Consider the following 21705-nt stretch of genomic DNA (forward strand, 5'->3'; position numbering starts at 1 on the left):
TGCCTGAGGGGAGTGGTTCAAATAGTCCATGTCCAGGGTGAGAAGGGTACAACTGTGTTCCGACCTGATCGTCCCAGTTGTTGCTGGAATTTCTATTGGGATATTGTAAAAGAGGTGCTTGAACCTTTACTACATACAACATTTTAAGTTACTTACATGCAAATATACCAGCATTTTTAGGTTTTATAAGCCTGATTTTTCATCGTTTTGCTGTGGGTGTGTCCTCAGGTGTCAGCAGACGACCTGGACCAGGGTCAGAACGGTCAGGTGACCTACTCTCTCCGGTCCTCCTCCATGAGCGCACTGTTTAAGATAGACCCAGCGACCGGCAGCATCAGCACCGCCGCCATCATGGACCGCGAGATCTGGACACAGACCAAGTCAGTTCATTATTTGTATTTTGTGCTCTAGCTTGCTTTAATCTGACATATTTACCACTGTATTTGGTCCATGCAGCTGTTTATGTGCACTAGGATTGTCAAACGCATGGAAAATCCAATGCAATTTACAAAGTTACAAACCTTAATACTGATTAGCGTATGTATAATTGTTTCTATGATTACTACTTAGTGTGACTAATATTGTTAAAAGCTGTTTCAAAAGTCATTTGGGCTAGGTTTGAAGTTGGAGAAGATTTTCCTCCCACGCAAACGCCGACGCTGGTTTGGGAACTGCATTTCTACTGCACATACTGAGTTTAGAACGTCTCAAGTTATTTAGGAGAAAGTCTTTTAAATTGCTCTTTTGGAAACTGTTTTACACTGGAAGACTACAACTTTCATGGTACATCTTGACACTGAGCTGAAAGTCTTATTCTGAAATGTTACAAATATTTTTTTCTCTCTTTTATACATAACAAACTCACTTGATAGATATGCACAACTCAGTGGTGGTTCTGACTCTCTGGGCCTCTATGGACCCACAGCCTAGCGCCCACATTATATTATAGTTTATTTTATGTTTTTTCATTTGTTAAATATCCTGTCACTGGTAGATAATAATGGTTGGTGTAACATGTATTTATACAATAATCCCCCTGGACAGCTCATTAAAGGATCTAAAACACCACTGGCTTCACAAACCATCATCTGAACTCATTTTAAGCAGTAGTTCTAAATATAAAAGTACAAATACATGTGCAAAAATTTGACTCAAGTCTATTTAAGTAAAAGTTTCGATGCAACAGTTTAATAATATACTAATGTAAGTGTAAAAAGTAAAAGCAGCACCCACAGATTTTGAAAATAGAATTGATAATTGAATTGTGTTAAAAGAATTGTGTTGATTTTTGGCGAACAGTAGCAATTCAAATTGATTTCTTATCATTTCTAGTGAATTTTATGTATAGATTTTTGTTTGCTCAAAGCTCGCCCCCCATACATGTGTATGTTCACAGTGAGGATGGGAAAAAATCACTGCTCCACAAGTATGAGGTCTAAATTTATGAAATAAAACATCATGAAACAAAACGTAGGATGAATTCCAGTCCAGCCATCCAAAACACCTAAGATAAGGTTATATACGATAAGAAAACCTTTGTCCCACAATAGTGAAATTCTAATATTGCAACGCAAAATAGGAAAACAACAGGAGAATTAAAGCCGCAAGCGGCAATGATCGGCCGCCGCCACCGCCACGCCGCAAGAGGAGGGGACGCTAACGCGCCCCAATTGTCCTTTTATTACGCCTACTGCTGAATCTGTGACGCTGTCACATCTTCTCCCCTTTGTTTTACCATCAAAAAGCAATTCTATTTTGAATTCTTGGCAAAATGTGCGGCTTTGCCGCACAGACACCGTGACTTTTTGAATAAAAATGTGGATAACTTTTGATGGTCCACCCCTGAAGATGAGTCTCACCAAATTTCAGGGTTAGGGTTAGCCAAAATTTGATGAGTCTCACCAAATTTCAGGTTAATAGGACTAACGCCCTGGGAGGAGTTGGTGAAAGTATAAAGTGTAAACATGTTCTGGCGATTTCCCCATTGGAATAACATGGGAGGTTTTGGTCATCGCTACGGCAAAACCATAACAATTATGACATGGGTCTCATTGACTTTTTTGATGGGGATGCTAAAATTGAGTTGTGTGTCAAATTTCATATAATTTCGCAAAACTAAACATTTAACCTCCATATAAAATCTGTAGGGGGCGCTGTGGCGCCAAATTAATTTATTTCACTTCCAGTAGGTTTAGGGCAAAGAGTTTAACAACTGATTCTAATTTGACGCAATTCTGACTTTATCTGCGCAAACGGCAGAAATGTTAAATTTGGGAGATTTCTGAAATTCTAGCTACAGTTTGCGGCTTCACCGCACAGAGACCGTGACAGGTATCAATGTAATTTGAATAACTTTTGATGTCCCACTCCTCAGTAGCATTTTCACCAAATTTCAGCTTTTTAGGGCCAACGCCCTGGGAGGAGTTCGTAAAAGTACGACGTTTGGAAAAACTCCCGAGTCACACTTAGCCATTTTTGAAGCAATATGGCCGACATTTGGTTGGGCGGACGGCGTTGCCGTGATAATATTTTTTACTTCTCTTGTCACCATCTACCTCTGCGCCAAATTTCATGATTCTACGATCAGATTTTTTTTGGGTCATTTCCCATCTCTCAATGCATTTTTGGTACATTTGGGGGCACTGACGCGCCATTTTTTTTTTATTTTAGAAAAGGGAAATAGCCAGAATGTAGAGAGGCACGATTTTTAGAGGTGTGCAAATTTTTGTGACTTTTCGTCAATGTTCACTGGGTGAAAAATAGGGGGGTTGGTCCCGAGAAGAAAGAAGAAAGAAAGAAAGAAAGAATAATATTTCGATGCGAAAACAATGTTTCCCATTTTTCAAATATCATAAACTATACATTTTCGGAAAGCGCTCGCGCTTTCCTACCTCATGGTGTGGGTCCCTGGTCACTGACGGGTACTTTCGTTAATTTTGAGTGGGCTCCGCCCACTTTGTGTTTTTGGCCCTCTATACAGTAATAATGTTCATTTCTTGCATTACATGCTTATATGCACGGAACATGCAAGAGATGGGGAACGTATTCGTGAGCTACTTAGCAAATGAGTGCTTTATAAGGGGATGAAAAGCACTCATTTGCCTTATAAAGCACTCATTTGCCAATCCCAATGTAAAGTGCTCGTTTAGTGCGCACTTTTGCACGGGCTTCGCCCGTTTACAACGGTAATCTTCCATTTTCCTACTACTAATTAGTATGCACGGGGCGTGCATGAGTGAAGGAGTGCGTTAGTGAGTGTTTGGAAGTGGGCGAGCGCTTCGCGCTCGATTTCGTGCGCACTATGTGCGCACTTTCGCAGCGGTGCTTTGCACGGCCTTACGAGATTAATAGGCCTCTCGCCAGCTTGTGGCGCTCGGGCCTAATAACAAAAAATAAACCTAAAATCTGCACTGTTTTTTTTTTTGTGAATGCATCCTTTGATTACTTTTACTACTTAACCCAATTACCTCATCCCAGAAATAATGACAACTACATCATATCCAAAAATATATAATTTTCAAGCCAATGTGAAAAATTAATTGGATGTTCTTTGGCTGTTCAAAGTTGCTCAGAATTTTCTATCTCAAATTTGATTAAAACGTCAAAACTTATTTAACACAGAAAGATAAGAATTGCTTCACGGGAAATAGTCTCGCTGTCTTTGTGTTATGTCATGATTATGTTATTCCAAACGCAGCACGACTTAACGGCCAAATTTATAACTCTTCTGTTCCCGCGTTTCTCTTCACTCGTTCCTCCTCAGACTGGTTGTCACGGCGACGGACCGGGGCACTCCGCGTCTGGCTGGCTCTGCCACCCTGACGGTGATCATCGTGGACCTGAACGACAACAGCCCCATGATCCCTGTGCCGAGGGAGCTCCGGGTGCCCGAGGGTGAGCTCTTCAAACGCCTTTGTACTGAAGCGTAGCCTCCGCGGCACAGTGAGGGGCCCCGACCCCATTTCACGGCCCGGACCCGTTCCTCATGCTCTTTTCCTGTCAGACAGAACTACTCGGGACTTTCAAAGGAGCTGTCCGCACTTTTAGGATTCACTTGAAAACTCATAACTTTTGCCGTGCGCTGAATAGCTTCATGCTGTGAAGACCTCAAAACGCCTTTACTTGTTCCCTTTGTGTAGTGAGAATGGAACTTAAAGGTGCTCTATGTGACCATGTAATGCCAAGGAGCGGTACAACAATACCACATTCATTAATCATACTTCAAACACACCTGTAACTAAATAAAGGCAAGAACATGTGGAATATTTCAGGCTATAACGTCTCACAAGCAGGTGGAAAACTCCCCTAGAATGGATTGATTTAACTAAAACAATCATAAAACAAATACGTATGCAAACATATGCAAAAAAAAGAGAAAAAACACAGCAGGGGGACGTAAAGTAAAGAATAAAATTTGAAAGTAAGGCGTTGTCATCCAGAGAAAAGTGAGGTTAAAGCATACCATGTCCAGAAATATATGAGTCCCCTTTTGTTCATTGTTTATTGAATCTATCGATTTTCAAATTGAGTCCAACTTTTGTTCTTTCCATGGTGCGTACGTCAGTTATGATTTTTTTTTGTGATTGCCTTCTTTTCTGCTGCCAGAAGAACGCTCCAAAGATATCCATCCATTACGTCCATGGTGGGGGTTCTGAGGCCTAAATACAGTGTTCCGAAATTGAGTGAGATGGCGGTTTCAAAAAGAGTCCGCATTGCCTTGTTAATTTGCGCACAATATTTCTGTGCAACCCTTAGAAACGTTTAAAGAACCACGTTTCCACTTGGATTGGTCTGATACGAAAGTGTCTCCCTGTGTTAAGTGACCCACACCGTTCTGTTTAAGGGATGCCGGGCTCGCTTTGGCTATTGTACAGCTTTGAACGGGATGATTGGACAAGAGAGAACATAGACTCAGGACAGCAAAAAGTGTAGAGTAGCAGAGAAGTCAAAGAAATACAGAAGAACATTGAGAAGGAACTGCTCTAGCTTTATTTTTTTATAATCATTTAATTACACAGGGGGAAACCAAATGAGAGAAAGTTTCCTTTTCATTGGTACCCTGTCAAAATAAACTAAAATAAAGAAATACCTGATCTTGCTAAAATACAAACAAAACAATCAATAAAATTAACAAATACTTAAAAACTCCCTTCCAAATACAAAATGGGACAAAATCATGTAAACAAGAGCTCTGGTTCTGTGGGTCATCTCTAACCAGTGCTTTGAATTCATTAAAAGCCATAAAAATCATTTCATTCAAATAGTCTCTGTGGTTTGTTGAACAGGCAGGGAGAACAGATGCTGAAGGCCTTTTCCCCAGCTCCGGAACGTAAAATAAGAATCTTCTGATATTAATCGAGGAATATCTGAGGTCACGTATCACAGCACCACAAAATTGGAATTACTAAACATCTTTTTGATCGGCCTAATAATTAAAAAGTATAATTCAGGTATGATTTATGTTTTATTTATTAATAAAGAGCCAGGCCCTCCGTCATTAGAAGAACTGTTCCAAAGTGCTCGAAAGTGAACAGGTCTGGGGATCAGGGCCAGTCGAAATGTGGCTGTAATTTAATACTTTAATACTCATCTCATAAAGTGTCATCATGATGTATATTTGTTTTATTGAGCCATTTTAGGGTGACTCTTCGACCACCAGACCTCAAGTGCATTTTAGAAACCTACATTTATCGCTTGGAGTCTTAATTTGTCAAAAATAATCACATCTAAGTACAGGGATGTGGGCGGGGATAAGGGGTAGGTGAAAACTCCAGTTTGGGCGCTCTCACACGTCCCGCCTTCTCCCCCTCACAGACACCATGATCGGCAGCATCATCACCCGGGTGACGGGGAACGACGTGGACTCCGGGCCGGCGCTGTCCTACACGCTGCGACTGGACGCGGACACCGACGGGCTGTTTGGGATCCACCGCTACGGGGGAGGGGTGACTCTGACCGGGGCCCTGGACTATGAGAGGCGGTCCTGGTACACCCTGACCATCCACGCCTCGGACTCCAGGCACCACAGCGAGGCCAACCTGACCGTGCTGGTGGAGGACATTAACGACAACAGGCCGGTGTTCACGCAGGATCTGTATCAGGTACGGACAGAGCTACATCATGAGGTGCGAATGTTAAAGGCGGTATGGACGATTTTTCGGCGATTTGAGAACGCAGGTGGAAGTGCACATGCGCACTCCCCCGTGTGGACTGATACAACACACACGTGCGTTTGTTTATTAGTGCAACGGAGCGCATCGCATCGCTCGTCTCCCGTAGATTTCTGTCCACTTCTGCGTCAGCTCGAACTGTCTTTCTCCGTCTTCATTTTGCCCCGTACACTGAGGGAACTATATTATGATAGATCCATGCGCTTAGGCACGCGGAAACGTGGGGACGAGCCTGACGCGGCTGCAGGTGAGCGATAGGTGCGTTTTATGATTGATACGTGGCAGGACAAATGATTTATCCACGCCACGAGGAAATTTGATAAAAAATTTGCTGAAAAAAATCGTCCATACCACCTTTAAGTTTGGTGACAAAATTTGAATAAAAGGTGCAGATTTTATGTTATATTCAGTGGGGGAAATAAACAATCGGCCAGTTTCACGCCGAGCTGTGTGTGTTAACAGTTAGTGTATTAGGACTGCAATGATTAATCAACTAATTGAACAACTTGACTATAACAATGAACACATCTTTTATAACAGACATTATTAAATCAAAATGGCAAAAAATGGCAAAGAATTTCAGATTTTCACCAATAATACACTTTATTTGTGAATATTCCCTGTCTAGAAGCCTTCTACTACCTTATTTCAACCTTTTTGTCAACTACTAAAGACAGTTAGTTTGTAGTTAGTAGAGCGTAATCATATTTTGAGTCATTTTAATAAACATTTAATTAGAATAATGCGTGAGCTATGAAATGTACTGTATATCTGACAATTAGTGCAGGGGTAAATGATTTTTCAAAGGTCTTACATCAGGGGTGTCCATACGTTTTTCACCAAGGGCCACATTTTGAAACTTAAACGGGGCAGAGGGCCACAAACAACTTGACAATGTCAAATTTGTTGAATGACAAAGTGAATCATTCAAAATTTTGCATTTGACGTAATTGCGATGAGCCTCCACACCTTTAATTAGACCTGGAACATTTATATTAGGTTGGTATAACATTATGCCTTAATGTTTCCAATTTCACAGTAAAAAGTACTACTTTTTGTTGTTTGGGCAGGAAGCTGGAGGACCAACAAAAATTGGTCTGAGGGCCGCATTTGGCCCCCGGGCCCTAGTTTGGACATGCCTGTCTTACATGATCATCACATTGTCTCTGAAAGGGAGGTTTACAAAGTGTCATTTTTATTCGGCTCTTTTTGTAGCTTTTTTACTCCAAACGATATACTCAATATTCAGATTTTGCACATCTTCAAAACAGCATATTTGGATCATTTGCCAACCTCTATCATAGCAATTATTATATATACTTTATTCCATCAAGTGGGTCCTAATTAACGCAGTTATCAGAACTTAAATCGTTTGTGTGATACAGATCTCACTAAAAGTCTAAACCTATTTCAGATTTAGCAGCTCAGAGAAAGACTAGAGAACAATCAAATCAATTCATTTTTCCCTGTTTTTGTTTAAATTTCCCCCTCTGTGTTTGGAAAGTTTGGACACCCTTGTTATATATCATGAGGTGCAATTTTTCATTACCTTTATATACCTACTTGTGGTGGAACTAAATGTCCTCTTGGCCGTGGTAACAAAGATCCCTCCTCTGCCGTCCTCGTTGACATTTTGGTGTGAATACTGGTCAGTCTCTGCAGTGAAAGCATGTCGGGCTGGAACGTTGAATATTACCACCGCGTGTTGATGTGACATAAGCTTCTCCTGAGTAATGCTGAAAATGTGAAAGGCCATAATTAGCAGAACGCACACGCTGAAATGAATGCAAAACGTTTTAAAACCGCCTTGAGATTGTTGATTTGAAAATTGAATACCTCACATTAAATTTGTTTTTTCTTATTAACACTTTTAATGAATGCCTGTACTTCAAAAGCAAAACACTTCAGAGAATCCAATAACACAATTTATATCAAATACAGCTTTCTCAAAACCATACAAGATCTGGGTAATTTAATATCATCTGCATGAGCCGGTTCTCTTCCACGTCCATGTCGTGTCGTCCCCTCAGAATCACAAGGTTCTATCTGACATTTTGGTCAACATTTAGATATTCATATTTTTCGGTTCCTGGGTCAGAGTTTGGTGCAGTTTTGAGGATTTTATGATTTTCAATTTCAAAGAATTTAATTTGGTGTTCTATTTGCCTGAACCAATCAGGACGCAGAATACACTAATTGTTTGTTTGTTTCTTTCAAACTTCATTTCAGATGTGTCAGACGGACAGTGTCAGTCTGGCACCAACAAAAGCAAAAAACAAACCAATAAAATTTTGGATTTTGAGAGTTTAACAATTAAAAAAAAAAATCTGTCTATTAGCTAGCCGAATCTTTATATCATGCACAGATAATAATTCATCATTTATAGGTGAAGTGTTGTAAATGTGTTTCAAATTTCACTTTTAAATGTATAGAGCAGGGGTGCCCAATACGTGGAGAGGCAGTGAAGGTTGATCGCGCCGGAAAGCACCAAAGTGTGCGCTGTGTAACGCAGAGGGAGGAGGAGAGAGGAAGTTCTGGTTAAGCTCAACCTTCTATCATTAGCGTAGTTGTGGTCAGCATATGTTAGTTTCAAAATACTCAGCTGTATTAAATGCTCTAGTCAAATAGCAGATTTTCTCTCTCCTTTTTATGTTGCACAGTTGTATATGATAAACAATATTAGGCTATTAATGAAAGCCTACATTGTGTTTCTAAAGCCTAATTAAGGTTAAACAAAAATAAAAAAAAGTTTAATACTGACAATAAAAATAATACTAAATTATACAATAATTTAGATCTATCTTCTGGCTTTGTCGAATATAAAAGTAGCTTGTGAGCCAAAAATGTGTGGGCACCCCTGTTATAGAGTATTCTCTAAAAAAGTAGGACCACTGGAACATAAGTTTTGGCATGTTTTGTAGATAGAAAATAAAAGAAAAAATATTTTCTCATATTAGATCCTCATTGTATTATTTCCCCTCATTTATTTTGTGTGGTCAAAACTTCAAACCTAAATAAAGCTGGTGTCCCTCCACACATGTTTCTTATTTTACTTTAGTTAATTGTCCAAAATATGTTGTTTTAAATATAAACATTGAGAACTGATGTTGAAATATCCTATAAATGCATAACTATTCACATTTGCTACATTTGTCCAACAGGCTTCAAACTAACTCCCTCCAGTCAGATATTTTTCATTGAACAGCAGTTAATTACACGTTGTTCTTTCCCCAGGTGACAGTGTCCGAACACCTCCCAGCAGGCAGTGTGGTTGCCACGGTAACAGCCACCGACAGAGACTCTGGAGACAATGGAAGAGTCACCTACAGAGTCACATCTTCATCAAGAGGAGCTTTCTATATCGACCCGAACAATGGTGAGTGACATCAGTGAGAAGATATGTTCTCTAAAGGACAAAACTCTGAAATGAAAAGGTTTCCATCACAAATATACAATAAAGTTGTTGATTAAAGGTGCACGAAAGCAATATTCAAAGTTATTTGCCTCAGATGTTATGTTCCGGGATAAAATGGTTGTTGTATAAAAGAAAATGGTTTTGCTTAATCTAGCGTGAAGTCTGTTTTAGAAAAATCATAACCTCAAATCATTACTGCAAAATGTTTAGCATAAAAAGTAACCAATAAATGAAATTAATACAAAATAGTACTCCATTGGCAAAAAAGAAACATGTTTTAGTGGGAATCCGCCTCCTGCTTGTCTCAACAGAGATATTATTGCTTTGCCTGTAATGAGCCACAATATTATTATTCAATATTAGCATTAAACTTACTCTCTATCTTGCATTTATTTAATTATAGGTATTTTTATGTGGAATAGAGGTGAGCAATATATTTAAATGTAGATAATATTGTGAATATTGTTATGCAAAATGTTAATATTGAGAATATAATTTATGTTTAAAAAATGCTACAAAAAAAGAGAGAGAGGAAAGAGCTAATTAAAAATATAAATTAAAAAGCTCCTGTATGTTATAAATCTTTTGTGATTCATTTTTCAGGTGTGTCATATTTGTCAGATAATTTAACTAATACATTTAAAGACATGTTTGAACCTTAGATTTACATAATATTGTCTGAATCGCGTTATCGCAATACCCTGTGGAATATTCTAGCCATCTGCAACAACATCCATAAAGACAAGCAGATCTTCCACCAGAAATGTTACATAGTGCACCTTTAATAAGTGAAACAAAACACACTGGTCTGAACAATATTGAAAAACACAGGTAAACAAAGCCAAACTTATGTGTTTTACTATGTTAATTTGACTTTTATTATTTCCATTCGTTTGACATGTTTTTTTCTTTCCTTCCAGGTACACTCTTTGTCAACCAAAAGACTGAATTTGACTTTGAGAACCCCTCCATCCTGGTGTTAGTCGAGGCGCGGGACCACGGAACACCTTTTCTCTCCTCCATCGCCACCATTCAGGTCCACGTTTCCGACATCAATGACAACGCCCCCATCTTCCACCAATCAGAGTACAGAGCCACCATGTCTGAAGACAACCTCCCGGGCTCCACCATCCTCGCCTTGGAAGCCATGGACGGAGACCTATCCCGGGACAACTGCGGGTTTGACTTCGCCATCGCTAGCGGCAACTCAGGAAATGTCTTCCAAATTGAAAGCAGTGTCCGATTTCTGGAGGGCAAGGGGTTCCAGACAGTTGGCAGTATCATTTTGGTGGAGGAGTTGGACTTCGAAGCCGTGCCTAAGTATAACCTAACTGTGGTGGTTTCCGATCGAGGGATACCTCAACGGAGCTCCAGCGTGCCTATTCTTATAACCATTACCGACGCCAACGACAACCCTCCAGCCTTCAGCCGAACTGAGTACAACATTATCCTCAGCGAAGGTGCAGCCGCTGGCACGGAAATCTTATACTTATCTGCCAATGATCCAGATTCAGCCCCCAACGGAGAAGTGCGGTTCTCCATCAGTTCAGGTGACGAGAATGAACTATTTCAGGTCGACATGTGGACAGGAGCATTGAAACTTCAAAAGACTTTGAACAGTGTAAGCCAATTTTCCCATATGATTGTAGTTCAAGCCAGCGACGGTCAGGGTCACTATGCATTTGCCCCAGTGACAATTGAAGTAAAGGACATCAACGATAACCGTCCGTTTTTCCCGCTGAAGCAAGTCACCACGAGCATCAAGGAGAACCAACCCAAAAATGCCTTAGTTACAATTTTGCACGCCATCGACCATGACAGAGGAGTGTACGGACAATTGAAATATTTCATGGTTGAGAATTCTAAAGGAGGAGAGAACACTTTTCTTATCAACCAAACAACAGGCGAAATACGAACTTGCTCTACTTTTGATTTTGAAAAAGTCAAGTCTTTCAATTTTGTTGTTGGTGCAATGGATGTCGGGAACTATTCGGCAACAGTGACAGTTCAGGTTTACATCACTGGAATGGATGAGTACGATCCAGTTTTCACTTCTCCTGAGTTCTTGTATGAAGTACCTGATGGAGCAAAGAAAGGCCAGGTTATTGGCAGAGTCCAAGCCAAAGATGAAGATGGGGGCGTTGACGGGATTGTCCTCTACTCCATGCTAGACACATCTCCTTATTTTGAGGTGAACAAGTCTAATGGTGAGATTTCCCTGAAGATGGACAGCTATAGCAGACATGTTAGCCGTTCTAAAAGAGAGGTGCGTCAAATGACACTAGAGGTTACGGCACATAGTCCTTTGGAGACATCGCGTGTAGCCGTAGCCAAAGTCACCGTTGATGTCACTCATACCGCTTTTGGCATCCCAACAGACATGAATACGGTGCTTGTTAGTGTCATTGCAGTATCGCTTGGCACTATAGTCATTCTTATACTAATTGCCGTAGCTCTATTTTTTGTTAAACTAAAACGTCAAAGAAAGTACCATAAGGGCCACGGACGAAAGCCGGGATCCAGCACAATGATGCATAGGTTTGAAGAGACTAAAATTGCCGCAAATGAAATTATCTACCATCAAGCCCTCCCTGGATATACCACTGAAAGTAGCAATAATGCCGGTCCGTTTAACCGTGGAGGATCTTTGGACCCATCTCACTCTAGCGGGCGGGGATCGGCAGAGGCGGAAGCAGCAGAGGACGATGAAATCCGAATGATCAATGAATACCCTCGAGTTTCCAGTATTTCTTCATCCATGCAGGAGCGTATATCAGCAAGAGGTCCTGATTCCGGAATCCAACAAGATGCGGACCAGCTATCTGATGTGTCCTGCGAGCCATCCATAGACGCCAGCGGGTGGTTCAAGAAGAAAAATGGCAGCCTATCTGGGTCAATAGTGTCAGGTTCCATGTACAGGGATGATGGTAGTAGCTACGTTAGCGTTGGAAGAGGGATTAGCATGTCCCACCCAAAGGACTATACCTTCCCAGCGGACGGTAAGCCAGCAGTTGACGGATCGCTGACAGCTATTGTGGCAACCGATGAGGAGCTAAGGGGTAGCTATAACTGGGACTATCTTCTAAACTGGTGTCCGCAGTTCCAGCCACTAGCTAGCGTCTTTACCGAAATTGCACGTTTGAAGGATGAAACCGCCCCACAACATTCCCGTAGGCACTTCCTCCACAAGGCTAAGCTAACAGAGTCCAGAATCGACCCGCCACCTCTTATAACCTCAGTGGCTCACCCCGGGGCTAAAACTGTTCCTCCTAAGCCTCCTGTCGGAAGGACATACCCACACCTGGGGTCTTTTCGGAGGTCCCCCCTAAGCGACCAGGGATCTATCTCATCAGTTGCTATGTCGCCAAGTTTCTCTCCATCCCTGTCTCCTCTTGCGGCACGTTCTCCAGCCGTCACCCCCTTCAGTGTGTCACAAGGACCTTTAGCATCAGTCATAAGCGCAACCGACCACCATCTTGAACACATTGAGGAGGTGGAGCTAAGGATTTAAAGGAATTGAACTCTTGTGCTCTTGTGCCCATACTCTCTTCGCTGCCAGTGTGTTTGAAAAATAAGTGAATCTTTGAGAAACATGTCCAAAATGATGACTCTGATTTTGAGTTATTGGCAGGGGATTTTGTATCTTTTGCCTCTAAAATAGTGTTTAAATTATGTGTAAATAAAATTCTAATGGTAAAAGTTCTAATTTGCTTGTTGATGAGTCAAAAATGGGTCATAATTTAATGGAAGAAAATAAATTAGAAATTAAAAATGTGTTTTGACCAATTTTGTACAAAGAAACAAAAATGTTATAGGTCCAAATTATACAAAATATTTTGAATTGACAAGTGTTTCTCAAAATGTTTATTTTATTTGCCTATTTGATCAAAGCATGAGTGAACAGCTTCCTTACCGTTTAGACCACAGGCCATACTGGACTATGCCTTTACCATTTCCTATGGAACTCTTCTCCTGTTGATCAGAGTTTATTTGCACATTCAAATGGGGACTCAATCATGATGTCAATATTTTGTACAAAATCATTGTCTATATTTTTATAATTACGGTTCCTGACATGAAATGGCATTAACTTGTCATAAGCTAAAATATATTTCTATATTTGTATATTTGTAGCTTGTTGTGTATACATGTTTGTACCGTACGCTGGTTATATTTCCACTTTGTTCTCTCGAAATGAAAGTTGCCATTAATGCTTTATAAGGTGGGATTTTGTGTGCTATGATTGTAAATATTTATTGTAGAAGACACATTCTTGTTTGAACAAATGGAGCATCAGTAGGAATAGCATATTGTATGATAGAATAATCCTGGGCGAAGCGTTTGATCCCACATCAAAAGGTAAGCATGGATGTGAAATCTCAAATCCTGTCTTGGCTCTGCTGGATTCATTTTCACACGGTAAATGAGATATGACATCCTGCAATCCTGGCCTCTGAGCGGCCTGGCCTTAAAGGGGTAGTTCTGTTTTGCATTAGGAAAGCATAAGTCATTTTACTCTTCAAAAATATGAATATCTACATAAGTTAAAATGAATTGAGTATGAATCATGTCCCATTTCTTTATTTGATTATATTTGACCCTGATTTCTAAAGTATTTCCCATTGAGCTAAGATTATATTTGCATATCAATTAACCCTACTTTACAAAAAAAAGCAACCTTTCTCTACTGGCAGATGGGCACTCGGATTTTTCTTAATTTATTCCCTTTTGTCCACCATCTGATAAAAGGAAACTATAAAGCTGCTGGAAGCCTCTTATTTTCAGAAAAATCAACCATTCTGGTGAGAATCAGGCTCAGTTTGTACTTCAAACCAATGATGTCCTATTCATTTATTAATGAATAGGACTTTATATTCCGCCTGGAGTTTTGTGAAAAAATATTATTATTTATTACAAGTCCATAAAACTAGTCTGTGTGACTAGTCCCTCATTTGTCCAGGAGTGTTCCAGTGTAGAAAATGCTTCAGTTTTAAGTCCTCTGTGGATCTACTCTGAGAACGTATCCCACTCTGAGTAAGCCAGTAAGTAAGAGTCAATATGTCCAGATAACTACATCCAAAAGGAATTGTCAAAACCCAACCAATGCCCAAACTAGTGTCATGCAGACCATCTTCCAGACACCAGATTTACTGCTCTTTATATTTACAAAAGAAAATGTAGGCGGAATTTAAAATTAGATTTTCCTCTTTGCAGAGCTTGTTCACACTTCACAGAGGCCAAAACTACTCACAAAAGACTATTGTTTTTACTCCAAAGGGTTCAAGAACCGCTTTAGTTTGAAATGGGGTTATTTTAGTCAGGTGCTTTGGGAAAAAATTGCCCTCTTTTAAAGAATAATTAAACCAATTAAATATAAACTAAACGAGGACCCAAACTAAATTCAGTTTTAATTTAAGAAGTTTTTACTTGTATTATTATATTTTTGTAATGTTGAATATATTTCAGGTACTGTATATCACATGAACCGTTGTAGATTCGTCCAGGGTGGGAAACAGTTTCTCATTTAAAAAAAAATTAATACAAATTAATTTGGCCTCTAATTCATCACTAGATGCTTCAATTGTTCTTTTTCTCATTTGTGGAACAGTGGAACGTTGTTAAAAATCCAAACAGAGAAACACAAATATTTGTACATATTCGTCAAATCATTTCCCCAGAAACGATGCAACACAATTATACAAAGCAAGAACATGTTTTACACAAATTCGATTTTTTTTTTTTACCATAGGTCAACAAATGTTGTACATAAATTGTTTTGTGTTGTTTTGTTTAGTTTTTTTAGGCTCTGATTTTGCAATAACACAATACAGTTTACTCCAAGATGACTTAATGCTATGTCACAGATTAGACAGTGACAGAAAATGCATTCGATACATCATAGATACATATAAGACAACGTTCATTTTCACAAGACATCAAAACCGGGCCAGGGCTAAACCTGGACTGGACCAGGACTAAACCTAGACAATAACTGGCCCAAACCAAGACCAGATCAGGACTAACTTCACAAGCTTTCCATCATATCTAACTGATGTTTTTCATTTTGTCTTTGCATTGACTTTGTTTATAAGAGACTCCACAATATACATTCAAATATTAAAAATGACGGTTCACCCCTGATTGTTTCGTACGACCCGAATTCCAAACATGCAAAGTCTCATTCAAAATTTACATCATGTTATTCCAGAATTCTTGCACCGCTGACTGTGTTTTGGCAGACTTTACAAAGTTGAATAATGAATCTGTTTTCAAATGCTGACACCTTGCCAAGTCATCAATACATCCCTATGTTGTTATGGTTTTTTTCTTTTTTTACATTTAATGAAAAGGAACGTTTGCGTAACACTAATATCCTTTTCCATGCTAATTTATGATGAACTTATAAGAATTAATAACTGCTAAATTATTTACAGGAGTTATCAGCTGAAGTTGATTTTGTATGTACTGTTTTTTTTTTTTTTTTTTTTTACCATGTGTCTTAATTGTGTGTCTGAAATGAACATTTAAGGGTGCCGTGTGGAAAATGTCGTTCTAAAAATGTTTGGAGCAAAGTGCCTAAATAAAGTACTAATTTGCTTTGTACTTGCTTTGCTTTATACTTGATTTATCCAAGAAAAAACGCCTTTAACTTGAGGAAATCACAAAATATTTTATCTTGAGAACAGCAAGTCAAATTTAAGTAAATATTTTCTCTTCCCTTTTCTTCTTTTCATGCTAATGGTTAGATGCAAACACGAGCACTACATAATAATGGACACAAATAAAGCATCTATCAAAGAATCCATCTCAAACACTTTAAAAACTGACAAACAACATTATAGATACATTTTCTCTGAGCCTCTTTATACATCACAGAAGCATCAGAACGGCATTTCAATATCTGTCATTTGTAAAAGATGTTTTCTCATTATTCTGAAAGGACGGGTCTTTTGATTCTAAGAGAGTTAAAGCAATAAAAGCACTGCTTTTATCAGTTCAGTGTAAAGAATAATGTGTGAAAGTATGTAAGCGTACATACAGGCAGGGAAATCTATCTGAATGTCTGAAAAATTCTTTACATAGAAGTGAAAAATTCACACAATCAACACATTTGCAGAAAATACAAAGCTTAATTTAAAATCAAAACATACTTTGTACATTTACTAATAAGTTAGACATAAGTTAAGTTAGACACAAACATGAGTTTTTAATTTAGACATAAAAATATTAGGCCTCATTTCCAAACGTAGATCTTCTAGAGTTCCACATTTTGGAGGCATAAAAAGAAAAAGAGGCTTCACCATGTTTTGTTTGAACTTTAGGCACCACCAAGAAACCAGTACCAGCTGATCTGGGGCCGACGGGGCTCATAAGGGGTCAACAGGTCACCCAGATACTTTGGACCTCTACATTTTGCGATTTGTGGACCAATTAAATTTTTTTAAATGAATTCCGTGAGGAACTGGAAGCCAGTGTAACATTGGTAATACTAGGCCCTAGTACTAGGGTAATGTGCAAACGCGCTTCAATTTGCAGATAGACTGTGGAGCTGGACCCACTCAGGAGGAGAACTATTTCTTCGAGGCAGAAGAAGAACAAAAGTCTATCTGGAGAATTAATGGCAGAAAAAGTAGTAGCGGAAGCTCAACTTACTACAAAAATACTACATCAAGCTACGAAGCAAACATCTCTTTCACCTCATTTCCTTGGATCTTTCCCAACAGATGCCATCTAAAAACTGCTGTGCCTCCATGTTTGTTTTTCATTGGTTTGCTTCGTCTCTTTTGGTACGTTTCCTAACTGACTATAATCGCCCTCTGGTTGTCATTTACCAGAACACAATAATTACGCTCTGAATACACAGATCTGTTTAGGTACATAAATTGAGCATAAATGAGCCGTGACCATGCATGTTCTTGAAATACCTGTAGAACATGCAAAATCTACTTACAAACCCCTTTGATCTACGTTGCACACTAACTTTTCATTACCTAACACTCAGACGCAGTTGAGCAGATGTTCCAGCAGATGCAACCCTTTATAATTACACCTACACAATACATTCAGCTGGCTTTCCTGCTTGTTGTATAAATATTCTTTGTTACATTGAGCTGCTACAGTGCTTTTAGTGATCAATCCCCCTCAGAATCTATGGAGCACTGCATGTAATGACTGCAGACTCTTTCATGGGTAACGAGGAAACATCTTTTACAAATGACGGACATTAAGTGCTTGTGTGATGTAAGTGAAAAGACTGAGAGCTGAGCATGTGAAGGGAAGAGAAATGAGGAACAGATATTCAGCCAGGAGAGAAGCAGTATCATAAGCACATCCTAATGGCCCTGAAAGTTACGGCAGCTTGAAGATGTCGAGTTGTTTTGCTGGTTCACAAACTCACTAATGTACTACTTATGACATATAAGTTATTTTGGGATATGAAACGCAGGTTTAAATAACAAATTAGGCCTGGTGGAAGCTGGTTTGAACAATGTTCAAGTAGGTACTGTTTTTTTATCTGTGAAAAATCCGTAGAAAGTCAGATTCTAATTGATATTAAAACAACCATATTTTCCCACTACTTGTTCTCCACGCTATGAACCCTGCGGCCGACACAATGGTAAATATAATTTATATTTTTTTACTGGCTAACGGCCACCAGGGGGCACTCTAGCAGGAAGGGCAAGCATTTGGCACACAGTAGAAGAAGACTCAGTGTTTTAAGCTTAAAAACACTGTGGGTTTTATTACAATAAGACTCATTTTCACAGACAAATTAGTCTAATGAGGAAGTGAATCTAGACACAGCAAAACGCAAAGACACATGAGGAGCGCAGACATGTGATATACGGCAGTCTGCAGTTTAGGACCTGCCGCATTGAAATGGTAATTTCTTGGCCAGACCTGACTCACGGGTCAAAAGACAACATGTGCATCACATGTGAACCAGATGTGAAGACGCAGACAGAGGTAAATCAGCTCACACAGAGCAATCAAGGACAGAGGGGACAGTAAGGACAGAGGGGACAGAAAGGACAGCTGTGATGTGTTCTCTGTTTGTTAAGCTTCAAATTTGTTTTTATTACAATTCAAGTCATATTAAAAAAAGACAACCCGTGCATCACTACCGTGTACTATATTTAGTGTAAATATCTCATGGTACAACGTGGGCACCTGCAGTATATTGACAGGTGCGGCCCTGTATATGTTATTTTTTTATTATTTTTTCAGGAGCGCTGCATAGCCTGAAAATGATAAGATAAGATAAGATAAGATAATCCTTTAATATCCACACAAGGGGAAATTTTGTTGTTACAACGCAGTAGAAACAGGAGGAAAGGACAGATTATAGGAAGTTTCAAAACACACTCTTAATAGAACTCTTATGAACAAAACAAAAAAACTCTTATTAACAAAACTCCTCTCCTATCTTAATAGGGAATGGAGGGGGGGAATAAAATAAAATAGATAAATAAAAATAAAGATAAAAATCAGGTAATAATAAAATAATAATGATAATAGAATAAAATAAAGTAAAATAGCTAGCACAAGACTAGGTAATACTATTAGCAGGTAAGTAAACCGTATAAAACACAAAATAGAACACTCTTATTTACAGGTATTGCACATGGTTGATTCAGTATTGCACATGTTCAAGGCTAGCAGTGTTTTTTGTAGAGTCTGACAGTAGCAGGAAGGAAAGACCTGCGAAACCTTTCCTTCACACAGCGAGGGTGGATCAGTCTCTCACTGAAGCTGCTCTCCAGAGCGGACAGAGTGTCCTGCAGGGGGCGACACGCATGGTCCAGCATAGATGTGAATTTAGCCAGGACCCTTCTGTCCCCCACCTCCTGCACCAAGTCCAGAGCACAGCCCAGGACGGAGCTTTGTCCAGCCTCCTTCTCTCCCTCTCTGTGATGCTGCTGCTCCAGCAGGCCACACCTACAGGAGCTGATGCCTCCACAGAGTCGTAGAAGGTCTTCAGGAGTGGCCCTGTCACACCAAAAGACACGAGTCTCCTCAGGAGGTAGAGCCGACTCTGGCTCTTCCTGTACAGTGCGTCTGTGTTATGAGTCCAGTCCAGTTTGTGGTTCAGATGAACACCCAGGTACTTGTATGAGTCCACTCTCTCAGTGTCCCGTCCCTGGATGTTCACTGGTGAGGGGGCAGTGGGGCGGCGTCTGCGGAAATCCACCACTATCTCCTTGGTCTTCCCCGCGTTGATGAGGAGGTGGTTTCGCTGACACCAGTCCACAAAGTCCTGCTCCAGTCCTCTGTACTCCGCATCATCGTCATCCGTGATGAGTCCGATAATGGCAGAGTCATCAGAGAACTTCTGCAGGACACAGCTGTCCGTGTCGTGTCTAAAGTCTGCAGTGTAGAGGGTGAAGAGAAAGGGCGTGAGGACAGTGCCCTGGGGCGCCCCCACACTGCAGGTCCGAGTGTCAGACACACAGTCCCGGGCTCTCACAAACTGGGGTCGGTCTGTGAGGTAGTCCAGGATCCACTCTGTCAGGTCATACTCCACACCAGCCGTCTCCAGCTTGTCCCTCAGGAGCAGCGGCTGGATGGTGTTGAAGGCGCTGGAGAGATCGAAGAACAGGATCCTCACAGAGCTGCCAGGCTTTTCCAGGTGAGAGAGAGAGCGGTGCAGCAGGGAGATGATGGCGTCCTCCACTCCGACGGTAGATACTCATTTGTACAGATATTGATACAAATAAAAAAATACTCAAACAGAACTACATTTCTTCAGGCCATGTCCACACGTAGCCTGGTATCTGATAAAACGGATATATTTTCTTATGATTTGACCTGTCGTCCACACATAACCGGAGGATTGTGCCCTGCAAAATGGTGCTTTTGTAAAACTCCAAAGTGAAGATTTCAGAAAACTCTGGTTTTGTGTTTGAGTGTGGACATGGACAAAAAGCATTTTAAGTTCCCAAACGTCACTATCTGTGACAATTAATGAATACACGTCACATGTGTCCTTGTTTACGACGTCATGGTTTGTGTTGCAGAATGTGAGACTTGCTCTCATTGGATAGATTGGGTCTAACTTTTAGGTAAACACTGCCAACTATTGAACTATTGGTCTGGCATGTTTATGACTGGCGCAATTATATGGGTTTGTGTGGATGGAAATATTTTTAAAACAATTATGTGTGTACGCAATACTTTTTATAAAACAAAGGGCGGCATTTTATATATATATATATAAATAAAGAATACCCGCCTACGTGTGTGTACATGGCTTCAGTCTATCGTCTAAAAAAAACTTGTTCTTGGGGTGTTGAAATCAGTAATTAGTATCAAGCCTTAACTGGAAATTGTGAAATTTCAGTACCGTAACAACACTGTATGCACTTTAGTCCTATTGTTAAAATCTACCAACTGTGTGGCTGGTAAAAACGATAAGTCTATATCTGTCAGTAGAGGGAAAAAGCTCGTGCAAAGAAATGGCACAGAATGAACCAATTTTCAAGAGATTGGCTCAAATAACAAGGAGCATTTTACATGGAAACAAAAATCACACCAGAGTCACGGACATTTTCCAATCATCCAAAGTTCTACAGTGTTATTCATTCATGCCACAACCTCAGCCCTGGGGCAGACTGACAAAAGAAAGGCTGCCAGTCTGCACCATCAGTCCCTCCCACACTTGTACACTCATCACTTTCAGACAAAGCACTGTGGGTGAAGTGTGTTGCTTAAGGACACAATGACACCTCGCTTGGAACCTGGTGTTACAGAGGTCTCCCATCCAAGTACTAACCATGAAGGATAGTTCCACTGTCACCATGGTGACACGACGCATACATACTGTACTTAACAGACCTGTGTAGCTCCAATTAAGTCAGCGCTTTGTGGACTGATTGTGTTCAAACAAAGTTCCAATTGAAGTCTGATTTGAGTCTCAGAGCTTCAGACAGAGCTGTGCCTCTGGATATGGATCAGTTCAAGAGAAAACGTATAACAGAAGGATATGACGCACACACCATTTTGAACACTAGCTCCAGCAGGAGTGTTGGAAAGTAGCTGCTTCACACCTCTGCTGGGTGCATATTGTTGCTTTGTCCCTGCACAAGAACATTCAAAATCCACCTACAGTAACAACCAAAT

General features: G+C 40.1%; 1 protein-coding gene and 1 long non-coding RNA gene across 2 annotated transcripts in view; both read left to right on the forward strand.

The window, feature by feature from the left end:
* Window positions 1-14348, forward strand: part of LOC140372353 (protocadherin-16-like) — a 214187-nt gene extending 199839 nt beyond the window's left edge. The window contains exons 20-24 of the mRNA XM_072459472.1: window positions 229-380; window positions 3764-3894; window positions 5815-6101; window positions 9405-9546; window positions 10506-14348. Of these exons, the coding sequence (XP_072315573.1) occupies window positions 229-380; window positions 3764-3894; window positions 5815-6101; window positions 9405-9546; window positions 10506-13096 (3303 nt within the window). The 3' untranslated portion in view covers window positions 13097-14348. The remainder of the gene's footprint in view (window positions 1-228; window positions 381-3763; window positions 3895-5814; window positions 6102-9404; window positions 9547-10505) is intronic.
* Window positions 14349-15607: 1259 nt separating this feature from the next.
* On the forward strand, window positions 15608-16181 carry LOC140370417 (uncharacterized). The gene is made up of 2 exons (XR_011928364.1): window positions 15608-15639; window positions 15680-16181. It is a non-coding gene; the product is annotated as an uncharacterized lncRNA (long non-coding RNA).
* Window positions 16182-21705: the final 5524 nt, after the last annotated feature.

The sequence above is a fragment of the Eucyclogobius newberryi genome, unplaced genomic scaffold, assembly GCF_026437365.1.
Source record: "Eucyclogobius newberryi isolate DKJ021-1_F unplaced genomic scaffold, fEucNew1.0.hap1 SCAF_10, whole genome shotgun sequence".
NCBI classification, from domain to species: Eukaryota; Metazoa; Chordata; class Actinopteri; order Gobiiformes; family Gobiidae; genus Eucyclogobius; species Eucyclogobius newberryi.